This window comes from Perca fluviatilis, chromosome 5 (assembly GCF_010015445.1).
Source record: "Perca fluviatilis chromosome 5, GENO_Pfluv_1.0, whole genome shotgun sequence".
Taxonomy (NCBI): Eukaryota; Metazoa; Chordata; class Actinopteri; order Perciformes; family Percidae; genus Perca; species Perca fluviatilis.
In genome coordinates, this window is record NC_053116.1 from 8433465 (window position 1) to 8444814 (window position 11350).

General features: G+C 42.0%; 2 protein-coding genes across 3 annotated transcripts; both read left to right on the forward strand.

Moving 5' to 3' along the window:
- The first annotated feature begins 428 nt into the window (after positions 1-428).
- On the forward strand, positions 429-3920 carry LOC120559876 (P2Y purinoceptor 1-like). 2 transcript variants are annotated; one of them, XM_039801947.1, is made up of 3 exons: positions 429-1473; positions 1624-1798; positions 3719-3920. In XM_039801947.1, exons 1-3 carry the CDS (start codon positions 832-834, stop codon positions 3904-3906), a joined length of 1005 nt encoding a protein of 334 aa, XP_039657881.1. In that variant the 5' UTR covers positions 429-831; the 3' UTR covers positions 3907-3920. The 2 variants fall into 2 exon arrangements, with proteins under 2 accessions (XP_039657881.1, XP_039657880.1); XM_039801946.1 differs by having other exon boundaries at positions 429-1798.
- Positions 3913-11019, forward strand: ccn5 (cellular communication network factor 5). The gene is made up of 5 exons (XM_039801948.1): positions 3913-4095; positions 5193-5409; positions 6036-6284; positions 8253-8494; positions 9413-11019. The coding sequence occupies exons 1-5, from the start codon at positions 4033-4035 to the stop codon at positions 9698-9700; spliced, it is 1059 nt and encodes a 352-aa protein (XP_039657882.1). The 5' UTR covers positions 3913-4032; the 3' UTR covers positions 9701-11019.
- The last annotated feature ends 331 nt before the right edge of the window (positions 11020-11350 follow it).

Consider the following 11350-nt stretch of genomic DNA (forward strand, 5'->3'; position numbering starts at 1 on the left):
GATCTGGATGCAAAACCTTGGCCTTTGGGTTGCCAGGCCAGTTATGATTAGGCCAGATGTTGGTGCTTTTTAACTAACATCTTTGTAGATGGGCAGCTAAAATAAACAAGCACTGGCTATGAACAAGCTGGGCAAGAACAATCCCCGTTTTGCATTGCATTTAGTTAAGTTAAATGGGTCCAGGCTAAGCCCCGAACCTCCTCAAGTCCTAGAAACGCCCCTGGCTGTGCCTTAGTACTCCCTCACAAAGCTGCTAGCATGGCTGTAGAGTGTTCTGGGACAGTCTCAGACACAACATACATGCAAACAAAGATGGCTGTTTAAAACTTACACTGTGTATCCTGAACTGCTTCAGTCACGTTGTTAGCACTGCTGCCTCTGCACTAACTGTTTAGTAATGAAGCAGCTCAGCTCTGTTGTGTGTCTAATAGAGCTCAATATCTCCATTAATGTTTCATTAAATGCTTTTATAAAGAGTTTTAAGCCTGGAACCAAGCCAACCAGCTATGAGATTAATCATGACCATAAAACTACATGTAAGGCAGCACAAGCACATATAAACCTGTAATTGTAGTGTAAGCTGTTATTTGGGCTCAGCATGGATTCCCTTAGATGACTTTTAATTTTATATTTTCAATAAAAAAGAATCGGACAAACCAGCCAACCCGTGTTGTTTCCTGGATACCAGCAAGTGCAGGAACTCAAACATATGTCAAGGGTGAGTCATAGAACAGGAAATATTCTCTGAACCACAGATGCTTTGTATCTGTTTCTATCTATTCTATCTCACACCCAGTAAGAGAAGGAGCTGTACTAACTGTCCAGAAGACAATGACGAACGCATCTTGTCAAAGTATCATATTTGACTTTACAGGCAGATTCCTGCCTCCTGTTTACATCTTAGTCTTCATCATTGGTCTGGTAGCTAATGGATGGGGATTGAAGTCTTTGCTGCACAACTGGAAGAAACTAAAGATCATCAATGTTTTTGTTCTCAACCTCGGACTTGCTGATATTCTGTACCTGCTCACACTCCCCTTTTTGGTGGCGTACTACTTTATGGAGAGCAAGTGGATCTTTGGAGACGCATTCTGCAAGATAACAAGATTCTGCTTCAACCTGAATTTATATGGCAGTATCGGGTTCCTTACTTGTATAAGTGTGTACAGGTACCTGGCTATTGTCCATCCAGTGAGATTGATAGGAAGATTAACTCTGACTCACTCTGTGCGGATCTCAGTCATGGTTTGGTTTTTAGTCAGCGTTCAAAGTCTTCCGGACATGTTCTACAGCAAAACATTTGGAAACAACACTGAGAAATGCTTCGATACCACCTCTAACATCTATGTGGATGATTACCTGAAATACAGCCTTGGATGGACAGTCAATGGGTTTTGTATCCCATTGCTCATCACACTGGGCTGCTATGGACATGTGATTGTCGTTCTCTGCAGCACAAATACCACTGACAAGGTACTGAAGTTGTTGTTCATCGTGATTCTTCTCTTCTCTGTTTGTTACATCCCCTATCATGTACTGAAGAACCTCAACCTCTGGTCAAGAGTTCTGCAAAAACAGAAGATATGTCGTAAATGGTCTAATGGAGTCTACATTGCTCCTCAGATAAGTCGTGGCCTTGTGTGTCTGAACAGTGCTCTCAACCCTCTGGTTTACCTCCATGGAAATGAAGATATTCCTGCTCAGCTCAGACAGCTGCTCCAGCAAGTTCGTCAGATGTTCAGCCGTCCGCCTCCAACTAACTCTGCTGGTGTGCCTATGGCACAAATCACAGATGGAGGTTATTGAAAATGTTAAAACTTTACTGTAAAAAGCAATGTGGTTATCTCAAGGTTTACGTTTTACACTATAATGTTTTCTGTCATGACATTTCTTTGTATTTGTTGTCATAATCGTAAGCCCAATAAGCCCAATAAGCCCAATTACCCGTCATTGTAAATGTAGAGGGGCGGGTTATAGAGGTCAGAGGGCGCAGGCTGGAGCCGCCGGCTGGCAAAATTACAAATCCCACTATGGCCACGTCAAGACGTGCCCTACGAAGCAGCTCGATTGGTTGGGGTTAGGACCTGAACAAATGGGGTTACGTTACCTTGCGTAAGCATGGACGCCTGGTCAATAAATGCTATTGAAGGGGGGGTCATAGTGGAAATCGTAATATCAAAGAATTTCTAATAAGGGAAGACGTTTCACTCTCTCGATACTTCTGGCTTCTAAACTGGTTGCAGTTCCACTCTGGGTCCCCTATAGGGCGCTCATGGGCCAGTGCAGAATGAATGGATATAATATGATATAATTTTTTGTCTAGTAATTTGAATGTTGCATTCGAAAGGGGAGGCAAAGAAAATACACAATGCTGGGTGTTAGATTTTTTCTAAGTCGCTTTTTTGTTCTAAAAAGCCTTTTAAAATGTCAATGACGTCATACACATCGTACGGCCAGAGATACTGCTTTACGACAAGCTGACTGAGTCACTTCCTTTTTTCTCTCGAGGCATCGATCACACAGCTGACAGGTAGGCTCTCCCTGTTAATACACGTGCTAGAAAGAGGTTTGCTAATGTTTTAAAGACCACGCCGAAATATTCACTCTGACATTCTGGTTCCGCTTCAGATGCCATCAAGCGGGATCTCTGGTCGTAATCACTCCTTCACTGACCAATCAGCATTCATTAGCAGAATGCTAGCGTGTTATGGACGTGTTATAACGACTCAACCTGTAAGAAATTGAAAGGACATAAGTACTTGTTCATTCAACTTTCAACCTATGATCCACGTTGAACTTGCAGAAACTACAATCAAATCTGAGATTTTTCAACAACAATCAGGCGAAAGAGACAAATTTAGCTGTCTAGCTCCATAGAGTCCCATTCATTTTGCACTCACTCGTGATCACCCCCAGTGGAACTCTGGTGGAACTGCAACCAAATTCGGTACAATGGGGCTAAATAGGGAGTGAAAAGGCTTTCCGTAGACGGGCTTTGGTAATATCGCCAGCGGGTACGGTAAACATTCGCATGGTAACAGCGAGTTCTACAAATCAGAAATGTCGCGTTATGCTTTTAGGATTGTTTGTTGTGTAGTATTTCTTCTTAAGAAATAAAATGCATATAAAAAGGTTTATTTCATACGGACTTCTAGCTTCTACAGGAGCAGAAACTTTCTGTTTACAACCTCATAGCTCGTGGTCAGTCTACCTCGGAGGGTTTAGACATTTTGGCTGATAATCATCTGAAATCCTTACGGAGAAAATGAATGTGATTTTTCCTTCCGGAACCACACTGTTGAGCAAGATGTGTCCTGTTTAAATTCTCTTCAGAGGAAAGCTTTTCTCACAATAGAAGAGACATTGCGATGATTCAAGTTCAAGCTAACCTCAGGCATGCTGCCCTTACACCATGTAAACCAGAGGGTAAGAGAAGGATTTCATCTCTTTGAAGTCTGGCTGAAGTTACACACTGGGGACTTTAGGGAGTATTTTAGGTTTGGGGATGAAAAAATGAAATAGTGGAAATATCTGCTCTATATCTGTCCTTTGAAAAGTTCATCTACTATATCTGACTCACCATACAGTGGAGCGGCAGCTTGTAAAAACATCAGCAAGATAAAAATCTCGTCAACTTAAATCAGGAATCGTCACCACAAAAGCCCCGGAGGTTGTTTGACTTGTAGACAACTGGCCTAATGTATTTTTCTCCCCTCAGCTCGTGTGAAGCTGTGTAAACTTAGAGCGCCACAAGACTGGAAAGAGAGGGAGGAGAGGAAAACGAGGGGAAAGACTTGGGGGTGGAGGTGTGTGTGTGTGTGTGTGTGTCTGGAAGTGGAAATGGGCAGCAGGGAGGAGGAATGTGAAACATTTCTGATGCCGGTCCAGCGGCTGTTTACACGGTAGTCAGACTGTGACATCAGAGTCCAGACTTTATAAATGTCAGCAGGCGCAAGAATGAGCAGTTAGCAAACAGCGTCACACAGGTTAGTGAGACAGACGGAGCTCCATCAGCAACGAACACAAGCCCCCATGGACCGACTGCTGTGCGACTGTGTGATAGCTCTGGCTGGACTGCTGTGTGTGGCTACACAGGTGAGGCCTGTTCCTGCTTCCTTACAGTAGTTGGTTCTGAATTAGATTAGTGTGTGTGTGTGTGTGTGTGTGTGTGTGTGTGTGTGTGTGTGTGTGTGTGTGTGTGTGTGTGTGTGTGTGTGTGTGTGTGTGTGTGTGTGTGTGTGTGTGTCTGTGACCCTAGGTTTGAAAGATGTGTGATTTTTCTAGGCTCACTTTCAAAGAACATTTCTGTGCAGGAAAGTCTTAGTGTGATCATTTATCCATAACTTATTATAGTTATTTTATTTGTTTTATGTGTGGAGGAACATCTGATTGTCTACCCTGTTTTGAAATGAAGAAAAGAGGGATGATAGTTGTCCTGTCTGGACAGAAATAAGGTCACAGTGTACGACATATGGAAATATGATAAGACAAGTAGGACCATAACAATTCTAACTTGTTAACTGTAGCTTTTTAATACCTGTTCATTATTATCCTGATTATTTGATTAGTTGTTTGGCCTATCAAATGTCAGAAAATAGTGAAACATTCCCATCACAGTTTACTACACCCCAAGGTGATATCATAAAGTTGCTTGTTTAGTCCGACTAGTCGTCACAAAACCAAAAAGATATTCTAGTTTATGATCACACAAGACAAATCCTCACATTTGAGAAGGGAAGTAGATCATTGTTGGTATTTGTGCTTGAAAACCGAATCAAAAGAGTGAGAAATATCAAAATAATCAAAAATGTTTCTCTTCCACATTATCATCCTGCTCTCTGGTTGAAAGCTGATTAACAGTAAAGAAATAATGTGTAATGTTCTTGCAGTGTGTGCTTGTAAAATTACAATACAGCAGCATTATATTGTCGAGTCTGAATTCGGTCTGTATTTCTATACAGTGTCATGAAGCAACAAAACCTGCTCTGGTTAGGTGAAACTGGGCTCCAGATTTCGCCTGTGTTTTGGCTCCGCCAGAGACATGTAATTGGAAACAGTGGTTTGGCCTGCCTGACTGTGTCGGATACCAATAATATTTTCCTTACTCATGAGGATAATGATTCAGCTGATGATTATGAGAATTGGTATGATGCTAATGATGTTCTCCGTTCCCATGTGTGTTGTCCCTGCAGGTGCTGTGCCAGCTGTGTGACAGGCCCTGCCTTTGCCCCACTTCTGTGCCCCAGTGTCCCTCAGGAGTCCCGCTGGTGCTGGATGGCTGCCGCTGCTGCCAGGTGTGTGCCCGGCAGCGGGGCGAGCCCTGCACCGAGCTGGTTCCCTGCGACAGCCAGAGAGGACTGCAGTGCGACTACAGCGCCAGCTTCCCCGGAGACCCCGGGGAGTGTGTCAGTGAGTGCCTCTTCTAACAAGCAAACAACCCGGGGTAGCCATGTTTGGGTGGGTAGGACAGAGTGAAGTGGACACACAGGGGAGGAGGCGATAGAGCCTCAGTCGGTCTGCACGAGCGGGACAAACAGACACTTCATGTTTAGAGTGTGCTCAGCCGAGCTCAGGGACGGCCTGCCGGGCGGCGGCGCTCTGCCAGAGCTCCAAAACCTTTCAACTTCTATTTCCAGGACTGCTGTTGACACATTTGCTCTAATGATTGTGCTTTGAGCAGCATGATAAATTGCAGAGACAACACTTAACGGATTGAAGAACAGACTCAGCAGTTACTCAGTGGAGAGGCCTGTTTTTCCCATAAAACTACACAACCATTGGCAGGGACAGCAGCTCCTGTGTCCTCACCTCTCTCTCTCTCTCTCTCTCTCTCTCTCTCTCTCTCTCTCTCTCTCTCTCTCTCTCTCATTCATTCATTTCCCTCTGCTGTGTCCCTCTGCATCCATCCACCTCCCCCCTCTCCCTTCACCCTAATCCAATCCTTTCACTTCCTGATTAAGTTTCCCGCGTCAGTCCGAGGTGCAGGTGTGGTGGAGAAAGTTAAGACGCCATCTGTGCTGTGTGTGCCCTCACAGGTCAGGAGGATCTGCGCTGCGAAGTCAACGGCATCACTTACCGTGAGGGCCAGTCCTTTCAGCCCTCCTGTGACACCTACTGCCACTGCAGAGGCGGAGGGGTGAGCTGTGTGCCAGCCTGTCCTCTAAATGGCCGTCTTCCCACTCCGGACTGTCCCAACCCACAACATATCCGGCTACCGGGGAAATGCTGCAAGGAATGGGTGTGTGAAAACTTGGAGAACACAGTCATTCAGGACGCCATCACAGGTAAACTCTACAGGTGGAGGCGGGACTTATGAGGGTTAAATCAACCCATCAACTTCCTCCAGCGCAGGCCTTCATTTATGTTATAAAGTAGATTTCATACTAGCAGCAGCAGTGGAGTACAGTAGAAGCTTCACAGTAGATAGATGTAACGCTCATGTCTCTACAATATGAAGCTACATCCAGCAGCAGATTAGCTTAGTTTAGCATAACTAGTCCGTACTGTCCAAAGGTAAAAAAATGTTTGAGCTGTACAAAACCCAAAGTGAACAACAAAACAATTAGTTCCCACCTGTTTCCAGTCTTTATGCTAAGCTAATGTAAGCTAACTGTCTCCTGGCTGTAAGCTTCATATTTAATTTAATATTTATTTAAATTTTTTATTTTATCACCCTGTGGCTAATGCGCTATGTACAGCACTTTGGTCAGCGCGAGCTGTTTTTAAATGTGCTATAGAAATAAACTTTACTTACTTACGTAATGAGCAGACATAAGAGCGGTAGCGATCTTCTTGCCAAATTCTTTGCAAGAAAGCAAATAAGTGCGTTTGCCAAAATTAATTTCATCCTGACATCAGAGCTGGGTATTTACGAGATATTTTCCAGAGTCATATGTATTTCCATATACAGTATTGCCGGATTTCTCAGCTACAGATACATTGACGATCAGTCCATATGGCAACATTATCATTACATCATTTTAATGAGGTTTGTCACTGGTGGTCATGTCTGGAAGTTTTTACTGGAGCATTTTTGCATTAAACTGGGGAGTGTCCGGCCAGAGGAAAACTCCCAATGTCCAAATATAACTCACTTTGGAAAAGTCAAAACATTTTTTTCTCAGTTTCCTAGTTTCATAACAACCACAGCAGCTGTGTAACAATTAAACATGAAGTCATATAGAGACTATTACTCCATTAAAAGGGCAGTGTGTGTGTGTGTGTATGTGAGAGGGAGTGTTAGGGAAATGAAGCCACTCTAAAAACATCTGGAATTCCAAACACTGTCGGAGTCAAACAACCTTACGAGCGCAGCAATAGAACATTTTGTTCTTGGATACAAAACCTTGATAATGTCATTCCTGAAGATCAGCTGATTATTATGACTTCTACATGTTAGTCTTGGGGGAAACAACATTTTTGTTATATTCACAAAAATCCAAAGCATTGGATTCGTTTTGAATTGGACATTTTTGTGAGCAAAAAAACAATCAGATTAGACATTAAAGTTACTGGAAGTGAGTCACTGAGGTGAATGAGTTCGATCAGCATCTAGTTTAGTTTAGTGCCAAGATTCTCTAACTTTGAGGCTCCAGAACTTGCCTGGAAATCATCACATTTTTAAGTTTTCGATGCCATTTTTTGCTTCCCGATAACGATTCCGATACCTGAACTTGTGTATCGGCCCATACTGAGTACCAATCCAACACCAGTGTGTCATACATTGTATTATATTTTAACAGCTGTGTACTACTATCCCTGTATGATATACTGTATGGATGTGATATGATTGCTACCATTGTTGTACGGCCTGGTTCAGGTTAAACTCTTTATGAAACATGAACAAACACAAACAATGAATGCCACAGAACTTTCTTTTATTATCCACTTTGACAGTCAGTCATAACGGAAAAAGAACATAAATCAACTATTTTAAAGTAGATTTTCTTCAGGGCTAAATTACATGGTATCCGATCGGTGCATAAACTCCTGTACTTTCCGATACCGGTAACAGCATTTTAGGCAGTATCGGAGGCTTTTCCGATACTGGTATCGGAACATCTCTAGTCTGGACATCCATGAACACATTCCAAACAGGAACTGGTAATAATTAATTCAGCATACTTTTAGTGCTGCCAATTTCTCAAAAATGTGAAAAAATCTAGGCATAAAACCTGCTATTGTACATGCTGCAACTTGAACTGTGGATGTGATCTGAATTTGCTTCTCTGTGTTTTATTTGGTTTCTTTAGCCATGAGACCCGGCAGGCTGTGGCCAGCTCTCCCGATGGATCACCCTTTAAACAAACTGGTCCCACCTGCCTCCACCTGTACGGCACAGAGCACCCAGTGGAGCGCCTGTTCCCAGAGCTGCGGGGCTGGGGTCTCCACACGGGTTTCTAACCAGAACCCAGCCTGCAAGCTGCAAATGGAAACTCGACTTTGTAAAGTGCGGCCTTGCCATACAGTTCAGCCCATCCCAAGGAAACCCATGGTGAGCTTTTGTTTATGTCTACTGCCTGTATGTTCTGTGTCTATTTCTTTATACATCCCATTTGCTTCCATTGATGGCTTAAAGGGTATTTTGTTGTTTTTTTTAACCTGGAGGTTTTTAACCTTACTTTGAAATTGGTCCAGCATTGAGCAAGAATGCTGTAACCGGCACCCGCAAACCGGACTGCAATGCAATCCTTTAGGACAAATGTACATCTTCGATCTAGTCCGTCCACTAAAAGAGCTGTTTTTGTCAGATTATTATTCTACTTGTCTAACAACATTTTGGAAAGGATTCCTACAGAGATAGACTTTTTTGTTAAGAGTAAGATCCTTTTTGTTTTACCAGAATCACCGAACCCACCAGACTCCATTTATTTGTGATAGTGATTTCTGGGCAGTTTCATGTTAAACAAAAAGGATCTACCTCTGTAGGGATCCTTTCATATTGTTGTCAGACACTTAGAACAATAATCTGAGCATGTCAGTGACAAAACAAGCACTTTTTGTGGACTTAAATTACATTATAGCTTGTTTTGCCGCTGCCGAATGTTGTTCACATCAGTCACTTACAGTAGACACAAAAACATAGGAAAATACAGTCCAGATAAAAAAAAATAAAAAATACCCTATGGTAAGTTCACCCAAATCACAAAAAGATGATTCTGGTGTTATGTGCTGAGTTTGGAGACAATTAAAGCTGGAACTATAATTTCTGGGAACAAATAGCTAAAAATCTGATCAATTTTCTGCATGGCTAATTACAAACAAAAGGTAAGTGTGAGTATATGCTTATTGTGATCAGGGTGAATTTCAAATATTTCTCCAATGCAGAGCTACTATGCACAAAGGTACCATTTGAAAGGTACCCTGTGAAGTTTTTTTGTTAAGTTTTTGTGTATACATGCTGTTTTCCTAGTGGGGACAGCAGGGACGGTGCAGGGCTAGCTACACGTCACCAGGGCCCATTCGGCTGGTTCACCAGGGCTGCTACAGCACCCGGGCCTACCAGCTGCGTTACTGCGGACAGTGCACTGACTCCCGCTGCTGCACGCCTTATCAGAGCACCACGGCTGAGGTGACCTTCCGCTGCCCCACAGGCAGACTGCTGCAGCGAGCTGTGATGATGATCCACTCATGTGTTTGTCACAACAACTGCCCCTACTCACCTTACAGTAACCCTGCTCTGTGGGGATACAGGCCCTGATGACCCCGAACAGTAAGACTTCACTGATTCGTATCACACAGACTTCCTCTGATCAATGTGCCTTGGAAGACAAAATGACAATTGTCGATAAAAACTGTGATTGATTTGGGATGAACGTCGATCTTCACACATGTACAATCTCAAACTGCACTTATTCACAACTCCTTTATACTCCTACACAAAAAACAAAAAACAAGGAGAAATAAGTTTATAACCCCTAAAAGAAAAAGGTACAATCACAAGTGTTTTTTAAGAAAGATGTGCACTGATTTTCCCTCTGAGACTTTCCCTCCTAGCGGTCAGAGGCCACAGCAAACCCTTTAAGTACAAAGGTGCCTGATCATGTAATGCCAGTTGTATGCCAAAAGTGGCATTTTAAAATCAATCCTCAAAATGACAGGGAGCCAATAGAGAGTCACCAAAGCTGGTGTCATGTGTGGTTTATATTTAGTTTTTGTTAAAAGCATTGCTGCTGAGTTTTGGACTATTATTAGTTGCAAAAGAGAAAATATGCTGAGGCTCCTTAACAAAACTATCCAGTAGTCGACACCGGATACAATAAAATCATGGTTCATTATGGAGTTCAGAATTTAGGTTGGGATCATCACCAAATGGGCCAATTAAATTTGTGTAATTCTGCATTACCGTATTTGGGCGAAGAAAATTATTTATTGTAATTCAAATACAGTTTTTTCACCTAAAAGACCCAAGTTGTGAATTGAGGACAGTTGGCCATAATGTTAATTTGGTCATAAAGATATTTTTTAAAGACATATTTACATTGCTTACCAGCAACATGTCTTTAAGAGCAAATGTCAATGTCTTAAAAATGTGTTTGTTTGATAGAAAGTTCTGCCACAGAATGACTCCAACCCTTGTGTTGACAGATAATGTTTTCTGACGTGATGCAGTGCAACTCTTTGCTTGTACAGTTTTGTTTTTGTGTTTTTGTAGTCTTGCGACATTGCACTTCTTTCTTTATTTTCTGTTTTGTTGTAAATAATTCTGGACGGATGTCTCTTATGTATAGTGAAACATGTCTCAATACCTTACATATGTCTTGCATTTTTTACTCTCAATGATTTTTGTGTTTTTTGATTTATATTTTTTCATATTAGTATTCACAGATTTCTATAGTCATGCTAGAGCTTTTCCCAACATTTCACTTCATTCATCAATAACTACTGTGCAGTGTGTTTCTTCCTTTTGTAAATGAGCTGTTAAATGTTATGCTTACAGAAATGCACAGCACCACAGAAGTCATTTTTGGTATACCATAAAACACATTAAGCCAAATGAATGATTAGTATTACTATTAATGGCTTTTTGTTTTTGATGTCTGTACAATTCTGCACATAGGCATGCACTGTGCCCCAGTCACTCCAGATGAGTAATCCTGACATCTTGTGGACAAAATGATCTACTGCTGGGGATGAGGGCATTGCAATAGCTTTATTTCTTTCAAATATTTTTTTTTACAATAGGATATCACAATAATTCAATTTCAATTCAATTCAATTCAATTTTATTTATAGTATCAAATCATAACAAAAGTTATCTCGAGACACTTTCCAAAACCCCAACAATTACAGTAATTCCATCAAGAGCAAGCATTAGCAGTGGCTATCGCGACAGTGGCGAGGAAAAACT

Excerpts from the sequence above, each read along its gene's own strand:
- ccn5 (XM_039801948.1), top strand. The coding sequence starts at position 4,033 with ATGGACCGACTGCTGTGCGACTGTGTGATAGCTCTGGCTGGACTGCTG. Across the intron at positions 5,410-6,035 it reads AGACCCCGGGGAGTGTGTCA|GTCAGGAGGATCTGCGCTGC; the intron begins GTGAGTGCCTCT and ends GTGCCCTCACAG. Across the intron at positions 6,285-8,252 it reads CATTCAGGACGCCATCACAG|CCATGAGACCCGGCAGGCTG; the intron begins GTAAACTCTACA and ends TGGTTTCTTTAG.
- LOC120559876 (XM_039801946.1), top strand. The coding sequence starts at position 832 with ATGACGAACGCATCTTGTCAAAGTATCATATTTGACTTTACAGGCAGA. Across the intron at positions 1,799-3,718 it reads GGCACAAATCACAGATGGAG|CTCGTGTGAAGCTGTGTAAA; the intron begins GTTATTGAAAAT and ends TTCTCCCCTCAG.